General features: G+C 33.8%; 1 protein-coding gene across 1 annotated transcript in view; it reads left to right on the forward strand.

Annotated features, from left to right (window-relative positions):
• CCDC178 (coiled-coil domain containing 178) overlaps window positions 1–25,839 on the forward strand; it is a gene marked incomplete at both ends in the record, with an annotated part of 413,121 nt that overhangs the window by 352,661 nt on the left and 34,621 nt on the right. The window contains 1 exon segment of the mRNA XM_080821927.1: window positions 11,657–11,791. Within this exon segment, the coding sequence (XP_080678053.1) occupies window positions 11,657–11,791 (135 nt within the window).

Raw genomic sequence — 25,839 nt, forward strand, 5'->3', positions numbered from 1 at the left:
CTGCTTGTGTTTTCACGTATCCGTGGTTCATCCACTACTTATCATCCAAAATTTCCACAATTTAGCAGAACATCAGCAATTTTCTTACTGTGATTAATTTATATTAATCATTGTCACCATTCTTTTCATATCTTTGGGTATCTTGGAATTTAGTTCATAGTGTTTAAAAGAATGAGGTTAGTAACTTACTCTTAAAAGGCGCTGCTTTATTATATGTTTTTGATAATATTTGTTGTAACCTATATTCAGTTAGATATTCTTATTCAAGACAACAAGTGGACTAGTAAATTTTTGGCATCTATGACAAATTCCACTATTTTGCAGTTTTTTTCTTATTGTTGAAATCCTTCTAGCACCCTAAATAATACTAGAGAAGTAACAAGAAGCTAACACAAGAATGAGGTCATAAGACTTTAGCATTTTAGATGTAGTTCATAAAGAAGTTCATATTCACCCGATCCCTGATTTCTTACAACTGTACACTAGTTTCTTTTTTTTTTAAGATTTTATTTATTTATTTGACACAGAGAGAGAGATCACAAGTAGGCAGAGAGGCAGGCAGAGAGAGGGAGGGAAGCAGGCTCCCTGCTGAGCAGAGAGCCCAATGTGGGGCTCGATCCCAGGACCCTGAGATCATGACCTGAGCTGAAGGCAGAGGCTTAACCCACTGAGCCACCCAGATGCCCCTGTACACTAGTTTCTTTCTGCTCCCAGGCACTGCCTCATTGCATGATTGTGTTTCATATTTTCTTTACACTTTCAGTTGAATTTTTGCAAGTAGTTTAAAACAAATAATTTCAGAAATATTTATGTTTACTTGTGTGTAATAGAAATAAAGATACTAGGGATATTTATAATGGACCTGATGTGTTTAAAGTAGAAAAATACTATATTTCTTCCTGTGAATTCTAAATAAACCAGGGAGCTCTATAATTAATCATTTTTGATATAATGTTTTTATTGTGAACTAGTTTTAGGTAAATGTGATTTTTGAAGTATTACTTTAATTCATTTGCCTCAGAATGGGTGGGTTGCACAAGATTATAAAGATATATCGTGGATACTCATCAAAGAAATTGTTCAGCCACCACTCGAAAGCCAGTTTATAGCATTAGTTTGACCACATTTTAAAATCAAGGGATTTCATTACTGTTGGGAAAACGACAGCAGGCAAGGAAGTGGGTACCTTAAGAATATGTTCATCTCTAAAGCATAGTGACAGCATAACCTTTGTTTTTAGTCTTAATGTAGTTCCATTTGCAACTTTTTAAAAACAGATAATTTTTCATTTTAGCAACGTTAGTTTTTTCTTATGAAAACAATTTCTACTATAGAATTTTGAAAATTGTTTTATTCTTGATTTAACATCTTTTTTAAACCACAGAGAACAATAATTTTAGAATTAAGAATAGTTTTGAGGGTGCCTGGGTGTCTCAGTGGGTTAAGCCTCTGCCTTTGGCTCAGTTCATGGTCTCAGGGCCCTGGGATCAAGCCCCACATCGGTCTCTCTGCTTAGCAGGGAACCTTCTTCCCTTCCTCTCTCTCTGCCTGCCTCTCTGCCTACTTTTGATCTCTGTCTGTCAAATAAATAAATAAAAATCTTAAAAAAAAAAAAGAGTAGTTGTGAGCTCTTCATAGGATTTGTCTGTGAAATTTTGTCATTTAAATAAAAAATTAAATTGTCTTTATGATTTTTAAATCAAAAATTTGATAGAATAGTTCTGTGAAACTAAGAAGTCTGTGAGTTTTGCACCATCTTACTAATAAATACATAAAAATTAGATTAGTTGTTAGGTGCTATATCATAGTATGTGTTATAACATACGCGAAAGAAATACATGTGCATATTCATATAAAGGGATAGATGTGATCTTTAAATATTAACTACAAGACTTAGTAGTATTCGTTATAGTTCAATTTGCTTTCTCTCATGACATTGGCATTTTTATATTTTAGCTGAGGTCCAAATGCAGAATCTTGAAATGTATTATTCTTTACATCATTAGAATAAAAGAGTAGTTCTTTATTAATTTTTAAAGGCCAGTTCTAGTTTTAGGAATGCATGTGAGTCTTATTTTTTTTTTAAACATACCTAAGCAGTTGACAAAAGATATTTCCAGAAATGAGCTATGTGATCTTTAACACCAGTCTGTGCAACAGATTTGATAATAAATATCTCATTACTTTTGAGATTTGTATATTGTACATGTGTAGCTTGGTAACTGAGTTCTATAAAAAGATCAGAATTAACTAGATTTTGTATATCTGTCATTTCTGCCGTGCCAAAAATCTGTGGAGTAGTTTGTAATTGCCATTGTTTGGGTTATTACGATAAACAGAGCTGATAAGGCTTATGCTATTTGCCTTGTGAGCTGCATTCGTTTCACATCACTCTGTTGAATTAAAATTGCGTGCACATATCTTTGCTTATCAGTTTTATTTATCTGTCAGAAAGAAAGAAAGCATGTTTCCACCATATAAAACCTTATAACAAGCAGGTCAGAAATTATAATCATTATTCTAATATTCTAGTGCAAATGAATGACTGTATGTATATTTCTATTATCTATCATTTAAAATATATTCCTATAGGAAAATACTGTTACTTTTTCCAAGTGCCCTTTTTCATATTTTGTCAAAGCTTATCATTTTAATTGGATTACCCAAGGTACAAGTGCAGATCTGCAGAATATAGAATGTTTTTTCTCTCCTTTGTCAAATATGTATAATTTTTCCTTAGAGATGCTTCTACAGTCAGACTATTTGCTCGGCAATGTTTCTAGATAGAAAATACAAGTTGATTGTGTGAAATGCTTTCATTTTCTCCCATGGTAGAAGTTCTTCATAATATTTCTATTCTTAGGCTCACCTATGAAATTCCCAAGCTCACCAGTGGTCACATCAGATGAACTTTCAAATTTTCAGATGTCTGTGATAAGTTAAATACACAGGTACTTCCTTCACAAATTCTGTAACCTCTGACAATTGTCACATATTCTCATCACTATATGCCCTCATCAGTTTTCACTCCAGTGTCCTGGGGAGTGAGCTGGACTTCAAGAATTTGGAATGCTCCCCATCCTTGGTATTTGTCCTACATACTACTTATTTTTAATTTTTTTTTATTTGACAGAGATCACAAGTAGGCAGAGAGGCAGGCAGAGAGAGAGGAGGAAGCAGGCCCCCCGCTGAGCAGAGAACCCAACACGGGGCTCGATCCGAGGACCCTGGGATCACGACCCGAGCTGAAGGCAGAGGCTTTAACCCACTGAGCCACCCAGGCGCCCCTTATTTTTAATTTTTTAAAAATTTTTTATTAACATATAATGTATTATTAGCCCCAGGGATACAGGTCTGTGAATCGCCAGGTTTACATACTTCACAGCACTCACCATAGCACATACATGTCCTACATATTACTTTGATGAGAGTTGTTTATTGCTGTGTTCCTATGAATTTCCTGTTTGAATGTTATATCCAGTGGATTTTTCATGTATGCTGGACAATTCTGTGTTCTTTTGAACTGTTATCCAGTTTTTTATAGAGATGTTTTTCCTCAAAAAAAGTACAAATGAAGTACTGTTTTACAATCTGTCTCATACATTCAAATCTTTAGCAGTTCTTTTCATGTTCCAGTGATGGGAAAATCATTGTTCATGGACGAAGAGCTTTGTCCATGAACTATCAGTCCTGCTGCCAGTATTACCTTTGTGTTTTAAGGGACTTTTGCGTTTTCAGTATTAACTGGCCTTTGTTTTCTGGCAAAACAATTTATAGTTCATTCTCAGATAACTATACATATGGTATTTGTATTTTAATTAAAAAGACTGTTGTTATGTCTGATTCTTATAAGCAGAAATTCATTATAAGGACACTTTTCATTTCCTTGAAATGTTCCCTTTCTTTTTTTTTCCAGGGCTCTGAAATTGCAAAAGCCACTTAAATTATGTGCTTTGGGGAGTTAATTTTTGGCACCATATGTCTCTAAAAATGATTTAATTTTATCTAAAGCATGTTTGTAATGATATTTATGTTCTGTAATACACAGAGACAATATAAGGAATTTTTTAAAAAGAAAAAAGTCTAGTCTACTATTGTTCAACACGGTAACATGTCTAAGGTTGCAAAAATGTCTGTTTATTTTGATTAATGCATTTTTAATATCTGAGCTCTGTTGTTGCCTTTTAACACTTTGCCTTAACAAAGTGTCTTTACGAGATCAACTTGACTAACACAAAAATGTTACTGCCATTATTCTTATTAGGGACCTGATCTTATGAATTGAGAATGTTAGAAAAGTTAAGCTACAAAAAAAGACTAACTTTAGTCTAAGGACTAATTTAAAGGCTAATAAAAACTTTTCCAAAACTCTATTAATCATTTTACATATTTTTATGCTTTTTCAAATGGATGTGCCATCAATCCCCACCTAATTCTAGCAAATTCAAATTCTCATGTAAGTAGGCTACATAGATCTATCTTCAATTTAGTATGAAATAAATTATAAAGTTACTAACCAACAATTGCTTTTATTATGTGAGCAGGATGAGGGGAAATACCAAAAAATGTAGGCAATTTAAGAAGCAAAGAGTAGTAATTAATTTCTTGATTTAAACTCCTTTAATATTTTGGATAACTCTTTTATTATAGGTAAGATCATGCTTAGTGGATACATAACAAAAGTCTTGGGGCACCTGGGTGGCTCAGTGGGTTAAGCCTCTGCCTTCAGCTCAGGTCATGATCTCAAGGTCCTGGGATCGAGCCCTGCATTGGGCTCTCTGCTCAGCAGGGAGCCTGCTTCCCCCCTCTCTCTCTGCCTGCTGCTCTGCTTACTTGTGATCTCTCTCTCTCTATCAAATAAATAAATAAAATCTTTAGAAAAAAAAGTTTTGTACACAAAAGCCTTTTTTATATTTTAGCAGAAAATAGTATACCAAATATAGTAGGTTTTTTAAAGTTAGATTATAGTAAGTTCTCTAAAAGTAAATAATCCTTGACCACAAAATATGGAGGATGCTTTGACAAAGCTAGGATAAGCTTGCAGAGTTGTTTTTTTTTAATGAAACAACTAAACACAGAGTAGGTTACAGAGTTATATACAAGGTACATGTAACTTTTATGATAAATTTCTGTGTACCTTTATCAGCTTTGTAAATATCAACATTTGCATATTTGCTTTGTATGATTAGACCAATATGAATACACTCAAAATCCTCTGTCTGCCTATTCCCAATATTATTTCCCTCTTCTTTTCTGAGTTAACCACTAGGTATTTATCAATTCTGTCCATATTTTTACTAATTGTAATTTTATCAATTATTTATTGATCTTATTAATTTTAAATGTAAACTTAATTTTCATATTATATATAAATGAACTGTATGTATCACATGCACTATTAGTGGATTTATTTTAAACTCTAGGCTTTAGGATATGAACATACTACAATGTATTTTTTTTATTACTCAAGTGTAAACAGTTAGATTGTTTCCACATTTTCACCATTGCAAGCAATGCTTTAAGTGAACATTATTTTATATGTTTCCTTAGGAACATACTATAATTGTTATTCAAGAGCACTATCTCTGACTTCAAAATGCGTTAGATACCTGGAAATCTCATTAAGACACCAATTTTTGGGCTCCAGAGTTTCCGTTTCAGTAGATCAGAATAACTCTATTTCTAACAAGTTCCGTTGTGACAGTGATCCTACTGATCTGGAGGACTGCTGGTCTAGAATATATAGGTTTAAGTATAATTGCTAGATCAAAGGGGAGCTACATCTCCAAATTTAATACATAATGTCTGATTGTTCCCCAGAGTCTTTGTGTCAAATTATACACAAATTCGAACAATGTATGAGAGTTTAGTTTTTTCCACAGCTTACCAAGAATTGGTATGGACAGGTTTTTGTAATAATTGCCAATGGGATGAGTGTAAATCATATTTATTTGTGCTCTGCTATTAAGGTTAAAAATGTTTTCTTTTTCTTTCTTTTTTTTTTTTTTAAGTGTTCAACGACTCAGTTGTGTATAACACCCAGTGCTCTTCACAACACATATCCTCATTACCTGTCACCGGCTACCCCATCTCCCCACCTCCCTCCCTTCTATAATCCTCAGTTTGTTCCCGGAGTCCAAAGTCCCTCATGGTTTGTCTCCCTCTCTGATTTCTTCCCATTCAGTTTTCCCTCCATTCCCCTATGGTCCTTTGTGCTATTCCTTATATTCCACATATGAGTGAAACCATATAATTGTCTTTCTCTGCTTGACTTTATTTCACTTAGCATAATCTTCTCCAGTTACATTCATGTGGATGCAAATGGTAGGTATTCATCCTTTCTGATAGCTGAGTAATATTCCATTGTATATATGAACCACATTTTTCAAATGTTTATAAATAAAATAGCTTTCTTTTTCTGTGAATTATCTATGTGTATTATTTGCCCATTTTTCTGGCATATTGTTTGTATTTTTCCTTATTGATTTATAGGGGTTCTTTCTATGTTAAGGAAATTAATGCTTGCTGGCTGTGTGTTAGTATCTTCTCTAAACCTCTGGTTAATTTTGTTACTCTGCTTAAATTTAAATTGTAAAAAATTCAGCATAATTACATTTACCAGTTCCTTCCCTTAGAATTTATTATTTTAGTATTTTATTTAAAACGGCTTCCCCTTCTAAAGATTAGTTTTAAATATAGCTTTTCTCAATTTAGCTTACCTAGCTTTTATGTTAGTGTATATTCTAAGTTAAGGATCTAACTTTATTTTAGACACTTATAGAGAGAAAAACAATTATGCCATCCTTTCTCCACTAATTTAAGTGCTGTGTCATATTTCAAACTTAAATATTTTATATGAATGTTTTGTTCATCTGTCTTTTCTGACCAAATGCTTATCCATTCCAATGTTGACATTTCTGTTAGTTCCTACATCTGTATATATTGTTTGTCATTTTTTTTTAGCTTGTTCTTCTATTTCACAATTTCTCAGTCCCTATTTCTTCCATATGAGTTTTAGATTAAGTTCTATGAAACCTGATGGGATTGTAGACTACTTTGTGAAAAATTGACCTGCCCATAACATTTTTACATATGTGGACAGGTTATATCTCTCCATTTATTTAGTTATTACTTTATATTTTTAAAATTTTTTTAACTTTCTCTGTATATTTCTCTACATATTCTTTAATGGATTGAAACCTAGATATCTTACATTTTGTATTGCAATTATGAATGGTATTTTAGAACCATGATTCAAAATTAGTTATAATTAATTTTTTAATTCTTTTTCAGTGCTGATGTTGTAGGCAAAAAAAAGTTCCTAAACTCTATCATTACCTCCTATTGTTGATTTGTAGAACCTCTTTAATTTTTTGCGTAGACATTCTTCCTCTTATACCTATTTTCTTTCATTTTCTTATTGTTTGGCAGTATCTGCAGTAAAATTTGGAAAAGAGGTACTGATTCCTGATAGCCTTTCTGCATTTTTCCTAACATTTATGGAAATGTTTCTCAAGTATCTCTATTTACTAAAATATTTGTTCAAAGTTGTGGGTTTATACCTTTATCAGGTTAAAGAAATTTTCTTCTGTTCCTCTTCCTAGTTTGCTAAAATAATTTTTTCATTGCTGGTTGTTTTCATTCTGTGTTTATTCATATTGACTTCTCTTGGGGATGATTATTTTTTCTTTGATATATTGATGTATTACATGAAAATATTTGCTGATAATGAACCATTTTTAAATTTCTGGAACTATTAAATTATAGTTCCTTTACGCTGTCTTCAATTAATGAGCTCCTAGATGGTACAAACTACATTCTATCAATCAATAAGTATTTATTAATCACTCTCTTATTACTAATAAATCATTTTCAGCTTCAGTCTTAAACCAAACAGTGAATTAGGAGATCACTTTTGCTTTACATTCAGAAAATATGGATAGTAAATTATTTCCTTGCTAGGCAAAGAGAGAAGAAAGAAAAAGAGTTTAAAATCTATCATTAAATATTGCTGCAAAAAATTGTCTCCAATTTAGCAGCTTAAGCTAATAAACATTTATTTTCTCACAAAGTTTCTGAAAGACAAAAACCGGGAGCTGCATAAATGGGTGATTTGGCTCACGGTCTCCTACAAGGCTGTAATCAAGTTGGTCAGGGTGGCAGTCATCTGAAGAGACTGGAGAATCTGCTTTCAAGATCACTCATGGGGCAAAAGGAAGTTTCAATTCCTCACCATGTGGGTCTTTCACAGAGCTGCTTACATGACATGGGAGCTGGCTATTCCCAGATCAAAATATCTGAGAGAATTAGAGAGAGAGAAAACCCAAGACAGAAGCCTAGGAGTTTGTGTGTGAGTGTGTGTGTTTGTAAGTGCATACTATCTGCCCTGTTTTATTCTTTAGAAGAGAGCAAGTCCAGCCTACACTCCAATAATTTGACAGTCTATTTTTAAAATTACATCTATGAACACTGTTTTTCTCTAACAGTAAATAACAAATGTACTTCAACTCTGTATTACCCCATTCTTCACAGTGTGTCCCAATTATCTCTTTTACACTAGGATAATAAGGCTTTATTTTTGTGTCTTCCATAGTATACTCCAACCTAGCCATGAAAATACCTGAAAATTGATGCTTTGAAAGTTCTAATGCTTTGAAAGTTCTAATTTCAATGCTGAGAACAGGAATGGTGTAAGATAATATTTCTGTGCTAATTTGGTTATGGCTGGGCCTACAAAATTGAGGGCACTGAAGTTGAGGATCTTTTTTTCAGAATGACTCTTTTCCTGTTCCAATATGCTCCTTCTGAGTTTTCTATGAGACTATATCCATTTTCCTCCAAAATTCTTGTAATATGTGCTGGAGACTAAGCAGCAACCCAGTTACTCCATCAGTGGCTCTAAATTCCATCCTTACTTCTTAAGTACCTGGCAAGTCCTTACAGTGTCCTTACATAACCCCATCCAGTGTGTTTGTGTCCCTTACTGTTCTTTTTTGTTTCTCTAACACCACTCCCTCATCTTACCTTATGTACCCTAAAATCTGAAGGAGAGGGCAGTAATATAGTCAATTCAGGAAGAAATTATTACATTTCAAAATGCAATCATTGAAGAGTTTCATTTCAGAAATACTAGGTTAATTGAAGTTGGTGATATCAAAAATCGTTCCAGTTCCTTTGACTTTCCAACCTAAATTCTGTGACTTTTCCACTCACAACTGAATCCTCTCTCTTTAGTTTCCCCTTTACATATTTCTGTGTCTCTTAAATTCACTTGGCTTATCTTACTCTTCTCTCATTAATTTGTAAGTTCTTGAATGTCTTACTCGCTTCTTTGCTTTGCCACTAAAATTTTACCAGTTCACTTTATTGAGTTAATTTCAGTATTTATTGAGTGATTGCTGTCTACTAACATCTTAAAATTGGGCTTTTATCATAACCATTTTCTTAAAATAGTTGTCATCATGTTCAAATCAACTGTCATTTCTAGCACCTTAAATATTTTTTCATATATATTTTTATTGATCATCTCATTGTCTTTAATGTGGATATGTATGCATATATATGTGACTTTTATTGGATGCTGATTCTCTCTATGAATTCCTTCATTTTTTTTCTGTCCCAGTTCTTTTTTCTGCAGCCTATTAGCTATAAATTAAAAAATTTAAAAAAAAAAACACTTTTGAGATATTACTATTTTTTAGTTGATACATAAGAAGCTTCTTTGCTTAGGTAGCTTAACACATGTGTATGAACTAATCTAAGACCTTTGTAGCTACCTCAAGCTAGAATTCAGAAAACTGAACAAAATAGATTTACTGTATACAGCTGTTTCTCCTCATGTAAGATGTGGATATGGGTACCATTACTTCTCAGGTCACTTTGGTTAATGAGCTCCCACTTGTAAAACCTTTCACATGTTGAGAGCTCCTACTTATAAAAAAATTACCTTCAGTTTAAGGAATTCTAAAACTCATCTTCCTCTTATTTCCCCTTGTCATATTTGCAGATATCATAATAATGGTGTAATGCATAAACTAAAGTGTATTAACTTCTTAGTGAGTCTTTTAAGATATAGAATATGCTCCTGCAGTGGCTGTCACTGGGGGAAATTATTTTAATATTATATTCAAATATTTACTTATTTTAATTTTATATTTCAGTATTATATTTATTAAATATCACAGAAAATCATTTAATAATGACAGACTTTCTCTCCAAAAAGTGATGTTAATCTTGAATTCAATAGCCTAAATTATCTGAAATGTCCTTAAATTCCAGGTAATGTATTTCAGCATTAGCAAGCTGAAAATTGAATAGTGTTCAAGGTTACTCTTTTTTCACAAGTTAACCAAGAATAGTGGTTTCATTATTCTGTGGACTTGCATAAATACCTCCGTGTTGCTTATTACAGTGCATCAAAATGATTATAAACAATTCACATGAAATACCAGGTGACTATTTTTAAAACTGTTGTTTTTAGGTAAGCTGTTTTATTGAAATATGCTTCCAGAAAAGTTCATAAGTCATCCATGCACAGTCCGCTGAGGTTTTGCATAGGATCCCTTACATGTAACCAGTACCCAGAGCAATAAATAAGACATAAAATAATCATACTTTGTAACACTTTTATTCTGTTGTGAAGGCATCTGATATGAAATTTTTGGTGTTTATTTTTCATTCTAGAAAATATACTAAGAGGAACTCAACATGAACAACTATCCACATTACCAATAAAAAGAGGTTTCAGTGACATTATATTTTAATATGGCTTTTATCATTAATTTTTATGAAGTTTATTTCTTCAAAAATAACCTAATTATAACAATTCTTGATGGTGTGGCTATGTTAACTGTTGAGGGACACATGTTCATTGTCTTGGTGAAGCTTCTACCGTGTTTGTTGTTGTTTGGTTTTATATTAAATATCCAAAATGTATAGAATGCCTCATAGGAGAAGTCTTTTCCTGTGAAGATGCAATATTAAACGTCTCACTTCTAAACATTGTATCTACTGTACCTTAGTGCAGTGAGATGTTTCTATGTCACACAGTCAGAGGGAGGTAGATTAATAGGGAGTTCTTGCTGGAAATCTCTTCCCTGTTATTGTTCTCCCTCAGCAGTTGATGGCTAAGTTAATTCTCTTTAGTTTTGTCATGCTCTAAAGCACACATTGCCAAGCAATAGTAAGCTTTATGAGGAAAAAAAAGAAGCAATGGTGTCCATCAAAGTCTCAAAGTTGCATTTTTAAACTTTGGCTTGACCTGATGTGCCATTCAAAAAAGCTTCAAAAGATTATTTTTTTTAAAGAAAGGTTCAATATGTCCCGAGGCTATCGGTTTTGAGTTAAACTGGGTGAAGTAGAAATATTTTACTCATCAGCTTTGCAGTCACAGAGTTTGCCTCAGCTAGAACAAAACTGCTGAGGCATTTAGAGAAAATTAACCCCCCATCCTGGCGGCCAGATGTGACTGGTTTCTGATGAATGCACATGAGTGGGCTGAAAAATCAAGAGACTGTGAAATTCCTGTCAGGTCCGTACAGTGCAGAATGGGCTATTGACTGCTTTCTATATTTCCCTCCATCATTCTTCTTGAACACTGCCATTAATTTCCTCTCCTACTCTGACTTGTGTTTTTCCCCCTCCCTCTTCCCTTCAGCTCTGTCAGCTGCAAAGAAGGATACACAAGGTGTGGCAGAAGCACTTCAAACTCGTGGTCCTCTACAGCCAGATGAGGCTGGCCAAGTTCCAGACAGACTCTCAAGAGAGTATTCAGAAAATATTAGCTGTGCAGGTAGGTGATTGCAGGGAAGTAGGAAAGATCATTCTGATCTAGATTGAAAAGCAAATGATGGGTAGTGTGATGAAGCATTAAAACCATATCCCATCAGAGTTTTATAAATTTTTAACCTCTTTAATAAACTGGAATTGCATGAAGGATGAATTCAGTAAGTTAGCATATATACCGTGCATACTTTGGGGGAAAAGGGAGATTGAACTTATTTTTCACAAACCTCAAAACAGATTTTTATAAACACATTTGGTATAAATATATATTTTCAAATCTTCAGGCTTTGCAGATGCCGTTCAGCTGTTTAAGAGATATTGTCAACAGTTGCCTTGTGTTGCTTTTGTGTGAAATCTACTTCAGTGAAAGTGACACTTATGTTTATTTTATTTAACTGTTTTCTTTCCCCTTCCATTTCGAAGGAGGCTTGTCCTCTTAAGGAGATTTGGAGATAACTTTATTTGAAAAATAAGCAAGTTGGGTTTAGAATATAACTGTGGATCCAGATATATGTGAAATTTTATTGTTTGTCTCTGTAAAAACTTTTAGTGGATCAGTTGTCTTTAAGACTGACCTATTTTAGAAACCCATATTAACTATGTAAAGACTATTTAGGGAAACTTACATTTTTCAGATTAATATTTCATTATTTGAAATGTTATAATATGCATAAAACATGATTTCCCAAAGGAAAACAACCACCACCTTGTTCTATTAAAAAACAAAAAATACGGGCGCCTGGGTGGCTCAGTGGGTTAAAGCCTGTGACTTCGGCTCAGGTCATGATCTCAGGGTCCTGGGATCGAGTCCCGCATCGGGCTCTCTGCTCAGCAGGGAGCCTGTTCCTCCCTTCTCTCTCTGCCTGCCTCTCTGCCTACTTGTTATCTCTCTCTGTCAGATAAATAAATAAAATCTTAAAAAAAAAATACAAGTACCTGTTCTATAAAATAAAATGCACATGCTCTTTAAAACCATAATCTTCATTAACCTATAGCATAAACAATGCATGCTGAACCTAAACAAACCAAATCTTTTTCAAAAATTGTAATTACATGTGCGTTTCATAAAAAAGATGCATAATTTGCCTTAATCAAAGGATTTTGTAAAATACTTTCAAAGCTATTTCAAATTTCATTTTTACTTGTGGCTATTTTTGCTCTTTTCCTCTGAGGATGTATATATGTAATATATATATATTTTATATATATTTATATATCATATATATATATCTCCCATAAGAAGTACATATATAAGATATATGTACTTAATATAAGGATTCCAGGGGCGCCTGGGTGGCTCAGTGGGTTAAGCCTCTGCCTTTGGCTCAGGTCATGATCTCAGGGTCCTGGGATCAAGGCCCACATTGGGCTCTCTGAACTGCTTCCCCCTCTCTGCCTGCCTCTCTGCCTACTTGTGATCTCTGTCTGTCCAATAAATAAATAAATAATCTTTAAAAAAATATAAGGATTCCACTGATAATAGATTATAACAAAATTTTTAAATAATAGAAATTTAAAGTTTTGAAAAGGTAAAGCTTAAATGTGTAGGTTTAATAGATATTCATATATAAACTTGAGTATAAACTACGATTGCAGTAATTTTGAAGGCAGGAGCTTGTTTTTTGTTTTTTGTTTTTTTCCTTAAAAGTCTGTTAACAGATAGTATGTTAAAAATTATGGAGTTCCTATAACTTGTGACTCCCTTTTAAATATTCAGAGGTAATTTGCATGTTCTATTTATTATTTTAGAAAAATCTCATACTTCTGCCTAAGTGTAAGCATTCTTAAATGATAAATTTAAATTAGGATGTATTTTGTAAATTAGAGTATACTTTGAAATATTGAAATATTGAAAATGTCAGTAGAAACTCTGAATATTGGTAAAGTGAACTCTCAGTCCATAACCTACAGTAACCCTATTCTAACTTTTTATTAGAAACTCACCAATGCATTTTTTTTTTACTAAATTTGATTTTAAATTACTTATTTTGAAGGCTGTTATGTGAAGAGTTAGAAATGATAAGATAGTACCAGTAGAAAGATTCAACTAATCTGCTTCTAGAGACACAGTAACAAAGCTGGGTTGAATTTTGGAGAACTTGAGGAACATAATTTAGTGGATTCTTGTCTGATGGGGATGACTTCAATTTAGAATATTTCAACTTTGGCTTTTAGTAGAAACATTGAAACATAATTATTAGGATCTTGCCATAAAACTATAGAAACGTGGGCAATCCTCTCGAAAACTCAGCTTCTAAACCTTCAGCATGGTACACAATGACTGTCATGACCCAGTTCCTGCTAAAATTCCCAGCTTTATCTCTCTCCAGATTAGTTCCTTAAAGTCTATATCAGCTGCTCCAAAATTCCTCTAGTATGAAACCTCTTATTTCACTCCTTCTTCCTTTCCTGTGACTATACTTTTATCTCTTTCTGTTATACTCTTATTATCTTACCTGTTAAAGAACATCTGACTCAAATCAAACAGCTCTACAAAATCCTTCCTGAGAACCTTCCTTTTCTTTACCTCCCACTCTACTCTGTACATATCACCAAACCACAGTTGTATTTTCAGCTCCTTACTTCTTCTACTTGTTGCTATGCTTTTCTTTCTAGAAGATTCTAAGCTCCTTTGGGGCTGTACATGATCAGTGAAATTAGTTCAGTTCTTGCTCAGTTCATTTTTAGTGTGTATGATAGAAAGGCCATTAAGAGTTTCTAAAAGTTTCCCATGACTATCTTGTTTTCACTTATTATACCAACATTTTTTTTTTAGGTTTTATTTATTTATTTGAGAGAGAGGGAACATGAGCAGGGAGGGGGCAGAGGGAGAAGCAGAGCCCTGTTGAGCTGGGATCCCAATACTGGGCTCAATCCCAGGACCCTGTGATCATGACCTGAGCCAAAGGCAGACACTTAACCAACTGAACCACCCAGACACACCTCAAATTTTTTTAAATGAAAACATGATAGAGTGATTTAGTATGTTGCAGAGTGGGTCTGCAGTTATCAGTCTCTATAGTTTGAGTTAACATGGCTAAAAATTGCTTAATAGACCAGACGCTATTGCTCTCTGTTTTCATATGATTTAGTAGCATGTCAATACTATGGAATCTAATGTTTTATATTTTGAAGGTAGTGTTAAAATGATGCCATAAGATATTAGTGAATTATTTTAAAAATATATTAGTAAATTATTTGATGAGAAAATCATATGATGAATCTTTAAAAAAGAAATTGTATATAACTGGTATGAACAAAATCAATTCAAAATAAACATTAAGCAGAAAAAGGAAACTTTGTCTCACCCTTGGCCTTGAAGCAATTGCAGGACTATCCAAAAACAAAAAACAAAAAAACAAAACAAAACACCATAATTGGTAAATCTGCAGATGGCAAAAAAACAGGTAGGCCACATAAGCTTTTGAATAACATAATCAAACAGAAACTGGTAAAATGAAATATAACTAGAATAAGGTATTGGTGTATTTGACATCAAAGTCATTTGTATAATACATATATATATAGGGATTTTAGTTGACTGAAATTTTAACCTGAGCCAAAGTGAGCTACTACCATCCTAAGACCAATGCCATGTTCCAGCTCTGGCAAGCACATGAGGCTCCTTGAATCTCACAGTGTAGGGCATATTTTATATCCCTAACCTCACCTCTCAGCCCATATAAGGTACTATCATTGCACTATTTTTCTCTTTTTATTTTTAATTTATTTAATGTTGTGATTTTTAATACTTCTTTGGCATCTTATTTCGGAAAAAGACTGGATCTAAATCATCATTTAAATAAGAGAATGTGATGTGACAAACGTGTTCATGTGATCTTAGACTTTGAAGTCACAAATGTTTTGTCCTGTTAAAGGAGATGATAGTCCCATTGCACTTTTTCAAAAGTTGAGTATATCTGCAGAATTTTATAAAGGTCTAGGAAGTACAATTTAAGGACCATATTGATATACTAGAATGCAGCAATGTAATAAAAAACAGGGAGAGGGAGAAATATACAAATTTAGAATGTGTCATTGTAAAAGGGAAAGACTTTGGAAGGACAAACATCTAAGGAACTAAGTGAAGGTTGGCAACACCTGGACCCATGAGGGAAGAGACGAAATGGTTGGTTTGGGCTCAGTAGGAAAACATTTGCTCTCCAACACGCACTGCTGGTGCTCGAGCAGAAACACTGCAGTGGTTGAGGGAAAGCAAACTGGCTTAGAGTCAGCCCAGAGAGCACCTTCTTAGTCTGCAGTCCTGGAATGTTCACCTAACCTCCTTGCACAGACATTTGTGTGTGGTCTGTATGTCCTCACCCACTAGAATGTGAGCCTTCTCCATTGAAAAGCATTTCTTATTTGTTCATCTATATCCTCCTGGCACCAACTATAGTTTTTAATATGTAAGTGCTGAAAAATATTTGTTGAGTGAACTGATTATTGTATGAATTGGTGAAATGGTTTATTAAGATTTAATGTGATCACCTCAAAGGTCTTTCAAGCTCAAGATGCCTACATTTCTGTATGTCAATAAACAAAAGCATTCTCTAGGTGCTTTGCCAAGAATTTTGATGACACAGAAGTAAGGTGTTAGTCATTTCATACATTTGTGCATGCACACACACATACACACACACACACACACACACACATACACATAATACATATAGGGACAGACAAATTTCTTATTTCTGGAAGACAGCTATGCAAATTTTAAAAAGCCAGAAAAACACAAGATAAAAATCTAAAATTACTTGTTTGGAGGCTGGAAGGATGGCGGAGTAGGAGGACCCTATGCTCTTCTTGTCTCACAGATATAACTAGATAACATTCACATCAGCATGAATAATCCAGAAATCAACCTGAAGACTGGCAGAACAAACTCCACAACTAAAGATATAAAAGAGGCCACATCAAAGAAGATAGGAAGGGTGAAGATGAGGTTTGGTAGTGAATCAGACAAGACTGTGACTGTCAGCAGTGGGAAGGGAGCCCATGGTGTGCAGAAGAGCAAAAAGCAGACTAACACTGGAAAACCCTCACAGGGAAGATAAATCCCCATGACATATGGCTTTAAAAGTAAGAAGGGCTGAATCTCGTGAGTTTGTACAACTACCAGTACTTAAAACATGGGATTTTAAAAATCAGTGGGTTCAGCTCCGGAAAGGAGTCCCTACCTTTAAAGTGACAGCATGGACAAAAGCCCATGGAGATACAGCATGGAAGCAGAAGTTTGAAAAATGACAGGGGCATACAGGAGGGAGAGTTATTTACTCATCTCAGAGCATGGACAGAGAGGCAGTGATCACAGGGAGACTCCTCAGGAGCAGAGAAGCTAAAGCACCATTTCCTTTCCCCACCTCTAAGTATAAACACAGGGCCACCTGAGCAGGCCCACAAGGTGCCAACACTCCCTGCCTAACTTGTTTACACTAAGCCCCGGCCGCAGCATTTCTGTGTCTTCACCTTCCTTGTCACTGTTGCCTCAGTCCAGGTGCTAAAAGTCTCCTCCCCAAGAAGACCAGCACAAACCCCACCAACACCTCATCTCCCAACATAACCATTTTATGGGACCTCGATTTCAGTGGCCTCAGTGGCAGTGGCAACAAGCCTTGTTTCATAAGCAGACCAGTGCATACCTTGTTAAAATGCACCCCACCCAGCTAGTGACTGAACATGGCCCACAACAGGCAAAGAGATCCTCTGTACATGACTGGACTGAAGGAAAAGTTGGCTAGGGCACAACAGCAGGGCAGATGCAACACACATAGGAGACTCTCCCTGAAGTGTCAAATCCTGGGGAACAAAGGGCATTGCACTGCAGGGCACTACAGGATGGCTTCTTTGTAAAGCCTTGCATTCAAGAGCAGGAGATGTAGCTGACTCATCTAACACAAAGAAACAGACACAGAGAAGTAGACAAAATAATGAGACAGAGGAATACATCCCAAAGGAGAGAGTCATAAAAAACCACAAGAGAACTAAGCAAAATGGTATGAATATTATGCCAGATAGTGAATTTAAAATCATGATCATAAAGATGTTCACTGGACTTGAGAAGGAGTGGACGACATCAGTGAGACCCTTAACAAAGAGATTAAAAAGAATCAGAGACGAAGAATACAATAAATGAAATTAAAAATACACTTGATGGAATAAATAGCAGGCTAGAGGAAGCAGATGAATGAATCAATGACCTGGAAGACAGAGTAATGAAAAGTAATCAAGCTGAGCAAATGAGAGGAAAAAGGATTATGCAAATGAGAATAGACTTAGGGAAATCCATTAGTCCATCAAGTTTAATAACATTCATATTATAGGGATCCCAGAAGAAGAAGAGAGAAAGGGGGCAGAAAATTTACTGGAAGAAATAATAGCTGAAAACTTTTCTAAGCTGGGGAAGGAAACAGATATCCAGACACAGGAGGCACAAAGATACCCCAAAAAATCAACACATGGAAGTTTATACCAAGACACGTAGTAATTAAAATGGCAAAAAATAGTGATAAAGAAAAAATGTTTAAAGCAACAAGAGAAGACAGTTATAAAAGAAATCCCATAAGGCTCTTAACAGATTTTTTTTTTTAGCAGAAACATTGCAGTCCAAAAGGAAGTGGCATGATATATTAAAAATGCTGAAAGGGAAAAATCTACAGCCAAGAATATTCTATCTAGCAATGCAATCATGCAGGTGTTTCTGAGACAAACAAAATCTAAAGGAGTCATGACCACTAAACCAGCCCTACAAGAAATATTAAAGGGGACCCTGTGAGTGGAAAGGAAAGACAATAAGTGAGAGTATAAAAAGTTGGAAGCACAAAAGAAGTAAAATAAGTATATCTATAAAAACTGGTCAAGGGATTCACAAAATAAAATGATGTAAAATATGATGCTATATACCTAAAACATGGAGGGGAGAGGAGTAAAGAATGGGTTCCAACTTAAGCAACCCATCAACTTAATATAGACTATTATATGCAGAAGATGTTATACAAACCTAATGGTAACCATAAATCAAAAACCAGTAATAGATATGCAAAGAATAAAGAGAAAGGAATCCAAGTATATCACTAAAGTAAGCCAACAAACCATGAAAAAGAGCAGGAGAAGAAAGGATCAGAGAAAAACTATAAAAATAACCACATAACAAGTAACTAAATGGCAATATATACATATCTATCAATAATTACTTTGAATGTAAATGGACAAATGCTCCAATCAAAAAACATAGGGTGACAGAGCTGATTAAAAAAAAAAGACCCGTCTATATGCTGTCTATAAGAGACTCATTTCAGACCTAAAGTTATATCCAGATTCAAAGTGAGATGATGGAGAAATGTTTAGCATTAAAATGAATGTCAAAAGAAAGCCAGGTAGCAATACTAATATCAGACAAAATTGATTTTAAAACAAAGAGTGTAAAGAGACAAAGGGCAGTATATAATAATAAAAGGGGCAATCTACAAGAAGATATGACAATTGTAAATATTTATTCTTCCAACATGGGAGCACCCAAATATATAAAATAGTTAATAACAAACATAAAGAAACTAATGGATAAGAATACAATAATAGTAGGGGACTTACACCCCACTTACATCAACGGACAGATCATCCAAACAGAAAAATCAGCAATGAAACAGTGGCTTTGAATGACATACTGGACCATATGGATTTAACAGATATATTCAGAACATCCCACCCTAAAATAGCAGAATACACATTCTTTTCAAGTGTGCATGGAACAGTCTCCAGAATAGACCATATATTAGACTACAAAACAAGTCTAAACAAATTCAAAAAGATCTGACCACAGCACTATAAAACTAGAAATCAACCACCAGAAAAAAATTTGGAAAGAACACAAATACATGAAAGTCAAATAATATTCTACTAAACAATGAATGGACCAACCAAGAAATTAAAGAAAAAATTAAAAATTACATGGAAACATATAATTTACATGGAAAAAATGAAAATGAAAACATAATGGTCCAAAATATTTGGAATGCAGCAAAAGTAGTTCTAAAGGGGAAGTTTATAGCAATACAAGCCTGCCTTAAGAAACAAGAAAAAATCTCAAATATACAACCAAAACTTACACCTAAAGGAACTAGAAAAAGAACAACAAACAAAACCCTAAACCGGCAGAAGGAAGAAATAATGAAGATTATAGCAGAAATAAATGATATAGAAACTTAAAAAACAAGATAACAGAGCAAAGAAACCAGGAGCTGGTTCTTTCCAAATATCAACAAAATTGATAAACCTCTCACCATACTCATTCAAAAAATAAAAATTTTTTTAAAAAGAAGAAAAAAAGAAAGGAGGATTCAAACAAAATCACAAATTAAAGAGGAGAAATAATAGTCATCACCATAGAAATATTAATAATTATAAAAGAATAATACAAAAAATTACATGCCAACAAATTGGACAACCTAGAATAAATGGATAAAGTCCTAATATAATCTACCAAAACTGAAGCAGAAGAAATAGAAAATCTGAATACCTGTTTACCAGCAATGAACTTGAACCAGTAATCAAAGAACTTCTAACAAACAAAAGTTTAAGACCAGATAGCTCCACAGGTGAATTCTACCAAACATTTAAAGAAAAGTTAATGTCTACTTTCTCAACCTATTCCAAAAAGCAGAAGATGAAGGAGAACTTCCAAATTCATTCTATGAGGCTGGTATTACCCAAAGCCAGTTAAAGACACCACAAGAGAGAAAAGAGAGAGAGAGAGAGAGAACTACAGACCAATATCTCTGATGAACATAGATGCAAAAATCCTCAACAAAATATTAGCAAATTCAATCCAAAAATATATTTTAAAAAATCATACACCACAATCAAGTAGGATTTATCCCCAGGGTGCAGGGGTCATTCGGTATTTGCAAACCAATCAGTGTGATACATCACATCAATAAGAGAAAGGATAAAATGGTGAGTGCTATGAATTGTGAAGACTGATGATTCACAGACTTGTACCCATGAAACAAATAATACATTATATGTTAATTAAAAAAAGAGAAAGGATGAAAACCGTATGATCATTCCAATAGAAGCAGAAAAAGGATTTGACAGAGTATATTATTCATGATAAAAATCCTCAATAAAGTAGGTCTAGAGGGAATATACCTCAGCACAATAATTGCCTTATATGAAAAAACCTACAATGAACATCTTACTCAATGGGGAGAAACTGAGAGCTTTTGCTTAAGGTCAGGAAAAAGACAAGGATATCTACTCACCACTTTTATTCAACATAGTATTAGAAGTCCTCGCCACAGCAATCAGATAACAAAAAAGAAATAAAAGGCATCCATATTTGTAAGGAAGAAGTAAAACTTCCACTATTTGTAGATGACATGATAAAATATATCATAAACCCTAAAGATGCCACCAAAAAAACTGCTAGAATAAATAAATGAAATCAAAAGTTTCAGAATTTAAATTAATGTACACAAATCTGTTGTGTTTCTATACACCAACAGTGAAGCAGCAGAAACAGAAATTTAAAAAATAGTCCCATTTACAATTGTACCAAAGATAATAAAATACCTAAGCATAAACTTAACCAAAGAGATGGAAAACCTATACTTGGAAAACTATAAAGTATTGATGAAAGAAATTGAAGACAACATAAAGAAATGGAAAGACATTCCATGCTCATGGACTGGAAGAACAAATACTGCTAAAATTTCTATACTTCCCAAAAGCAATCTACTATTAATATAGTCACTATCAAAATAAAACAGCATTTGTCACAGAACTGATAGAACAAGCATTCCTAAAATTTGTATGGAACCACAAAACACCCCAAAGAGCCAAAACAATCTTAAAATAGAAAAACATAACTGGGGTATCAAAATTCCAGATCTCAAGTTATATTACAAATCTGTAGTGATCAAAACAGTATGGTACTGTCACAAAAATAGACACATAGATCAATGGAACAGAATAGAAAACCCAGAAATACCTAGTGTTCATTAGACTTAAGCAAAGGAGGAAAGAATATCTGATGGGGAAAAAATAGTTTCTTCAACAAATGGTGATAAGGAACAAGACAGCTACATGCAAAAGAATGAAACTAGACCACTTTCTTACACCATACACAAAAATAAATTCACAATGGGTAAAAGACCTAAATGTGAAACTTGAAACCATAAAAATCCTAAAATAGAGGACAGGCAGCAATTTTTGTGATATCAGCCACAGCAACATTTTTCTAGAAAGGTGTCCTGAAGCAGGGGAAACAAAAGCAAAAATTCACTACTGGGACTACATCAAAATAAAAGACTTCTATACAGCAAAGGAAATGATCAACAAAGCTAAAAGGCAGCCTCCTGAATGAAAGAAGATATTTGCAAGTGATATATCTGATAAAGGATTCATATGCAAAATATATAAAAAAACTGATAGAATTCAATGCCCAATAAACAAATAATTCAATCCAATGACATGAATAGACATTTCTCCAAAGAAGACATTCAGATGGCCAACAGATGTTTGAAAAGATGCTCAACATCACTCATCATCAGGAAAATACAAATCAAAACTACAATAAGACGTCACTTCAGACCTGTCAGAAAGGCTAAAAAAAGAAAAAAGAAAAAACAAGTGTTGACAAGGATGTGAAGAAAAAGGGACCATCTTGCACCGTTGTTGGGAATGCAAACTGGAGCAGTCACTCTGAAGAAGAGTATAGAGTTTCCCCCAAAAAATTAAAAATAGAACTACCCTATGACAGTAATCACACTGCTGGCTTTTACCAAAAAAATGCAAAAGCACTATTTCCAAAGGATATACACACCCCTATGTCTATTGCAGCATTATATACAATAGCCAAACTATGGAAGCAGCCCAGGTGTTCATCAAAAAATGAATGAATAAAGAAAATATGGTATATAGATACAATGGAATATTATTCAGCTATTAAAAAAAGAATGAAGTCTTGCCATTCACAACAACATGGATGGAGCTAGAGAGTATAATGCTAAGCAAAATGAGTCAGTCAGAGAAAGACAAATACTGTATGATTTCACTCATATGTGGAATTTAAGAAACAAATGGGTAAAGGGAAAAAAGAGAGAGACAAACCAAGAAACAGACTCTTAACTATAGAGAAAAAACTGATAGTTTTGTACAAACATATTAGTAATAATAATAACTGCAAATGGTTTCATTGCACTGTTTAAAGTTATAGATTCACAGATCGGTCATAAAAAAAAATTCCATCTCATTTAGAAGAGATGCACCTTAGACAAATAGAAACCAAATGAAGAGCATAGACAAAAATAAAAGGAAGTTCTAATTTAAAGAGACACTTTTCTAATTAAAGAGACACTTTGAGGCAAAAAGGATTAAAACACTCAAATATGTATATTTCATATGGATAAAATATACAATCAAGACATTTCAGTCATGATATTAATGCACATGACAGCATAACTTCAAATATATAAAGCAAGAACTGGTTGAAATTCAGAGAAAAATATAAATATTCACAAACATGATGGGAAATATTAGCAAATTTTCTTCAAGTTTTTTGAAATATAGACACCTCATTTTATTGTATTTCACTTTATTGCACTTCGCAAATAATTTTGTTTTCTGCAAATTGAAGGCTTGTGGCAACATAGCATTGTACAAGTCTATCAGCATCATTTTCCAACATTTTTTGCTCACTTTGTCTCTGTGTCACATTTTGGTAATTCTCACAATATTTCAAATTTTTCTTTACAATTTTATTTGTTTTGGTGCTCTGTGGTCAATGATCTTTGGTGTTACTATTGTAATGTTTTTGTTGGTGCCACAAAATATACATAGAATATGACAAACTTAATCAATAAATGTTGCATGTATTCCGACTGCTCCACTGACCAGCTATTACCCCATCCTCTGTCCCTCTCTTCAGGAATCTCTAATACATTAGATACAACAGTATTGAAATTAAGCCAATAAATAACACTGCAATGGTCTGTAATTAATCCCAGAGGTATTATACATTCCAATCTTTTTACCTTCAGAATCTTGCAACTCCATGTCTGACATCATTTCAAGCTCTTGGGAATTCAAGAAACTAGGTTCACAATACCTAAGAACGCTTAAGCTTATTTCTTCTATTCCCATACCTTTAGGACTGGTCATTTCCTTATCTTTCTATGCTGAAAATATAACTTTAGAATTCTATTTTGATTGATGAGGGCAAGGATGTAAATTTCTATAACATATTGAAACACTAATTTCATTTTGTACTTATTGAATACCAATATAATTTATATAATATACATTGTGGTCTTTGATCTTAAGAAAATCACAGTTGGGGCACCTGGGTGGCTCAGTGGGTTAAAGCCTCTGCTTTCGGCTCGGGTCATGATCCCAGGGTCCTGGGATCAAGCCCCACATCGGGCTCTCTGCTCAGCAGGGAACCTGCTTCTCTCCCGGCCTCTCTGCCTGCTTGTGATCTCTGTCTGTCAAATAAATAAATAAAAAATCTTAAAAAAAAAAAGAAAGAAAATCACAATTAAGTTGAAGAATATAAATTTTAAGACATATTTTTGGAAAGTTCCTTCTATGTGAAAGGCATTTTGCTAGACACTGAGAGTCCATAGGTAGACAATATAATCTGTCTTCAAAAAGCTTGTGATCTCATAGAGGAAGCAGATGCAGTATGTTGTGTAAATATAAATGATGGCAAGAATGGCTCTTAGCCCAACCTGCCAATGTAAGGTTAGTTTTCTGAAGGGGTTAACTCCTAAATAAAATCTTTAAAGGTAAAAAGACATCAAAAAAGATGGGCAGGGGGTTATAGAAAGAGGAAATGGTGTGAAAAAAGATATATGAAAATAAAATGGATTAGTGCATAGGATACAAGGGAAATGACAACTAAATTTATATTATTAAGGAATAAAATGTAATACAGGGAAAATCAGAAGCAAAGTGAAGAGGTAGATATACAAAATACTAGAATATAACTAGTTAAATGATTGTATCACCAAGTATAGACAATAATCTTTATGGCCAGGAAGTGGAGAAAACTACTTAGGCCTGAATTCAGAGGCCTATATAAAATAGATGAGACTTCAAACAGGCTTCCAGGAATGAGTAACTGAATAAAAACAGAGAAAGAGGAACATTGTGTGAGATGGAGGGAGGGGAGCACCTTAAAGTAGAGGAAGTATAAAGGACTTGGTAAACAGATTCCATGGCTATGGAATAGATATTGTTTCTTAATTTTCTTTTCTTTTCTTTTCTGCCTTAACAAGGCATTTATCTCATCCTCATTATGTGTCAGGCATTGTTCTCTGTGTTTTATAAGTTTTAATTCATTTAATTCTTAAAGAACTTTAGGAGGTGCTCTCATGGTCCCCATTCTGTGGAAGAGGAAATTGAAGCACCCAGAGATTACATATTTTGCCCAAGGTCACATAGCTAGTAGAAGAAATAGGATTTAGACCCAAACAGTTTGGCTACAGGATACCTGCTCTTAAATGATCATACTATGGCAATTTTCTATGTGTTTGTTACTGAGATTAGATTGTCTCAGAGGAAGACAGCGAAAGACGAGAGATAAAGTAAGGTCTTAAATAAGGTCACAAATAACAGTTTAATTTAGGTTTGATGTCAGAGGCATACATTGAACATTCAGTAAATAATTATCGGCCATATATCAAAGCAAGTTCTAAAATTTTGGTATTCTCTCCTCAAGTATTTCTTCTTGTGGTATTAGTGAAGCTTATCAGCTACCAGGAGGGAGTGCCATAAAAACTATAAAAATAACATTTTTTTTGGTGGAAACATGAACTATAAATCCAGATAAACTCAAAGAACCCCCCAAAGATATTTACATGGTAGTAAACATTTGAAAACTAAAGATTATGAAAATTAAAAGTAAAGATAAAATATAAAATCATCCAGAGGAAAGGAAATAAAAGATTACCTCTAACATCTCATCAGAAACTATGGAAACCAAGACATAGAATACTTTTGAACTACTTAAAGAAAAAATAAAATGAACTCAGAACTCTCTCTCCAGCAAAA

Source organism: Martes martes (assembly GCF_963455335.1).
Source record: "Martes martes genome assembly, chromosome: 13".
Classification (NCBI taxonomy): domain Eukaryota; kingdom Metazoa; phylum Chordata; class Mammalia; order Carnivora; family Mustelidae; genus Martes; species Martes martes.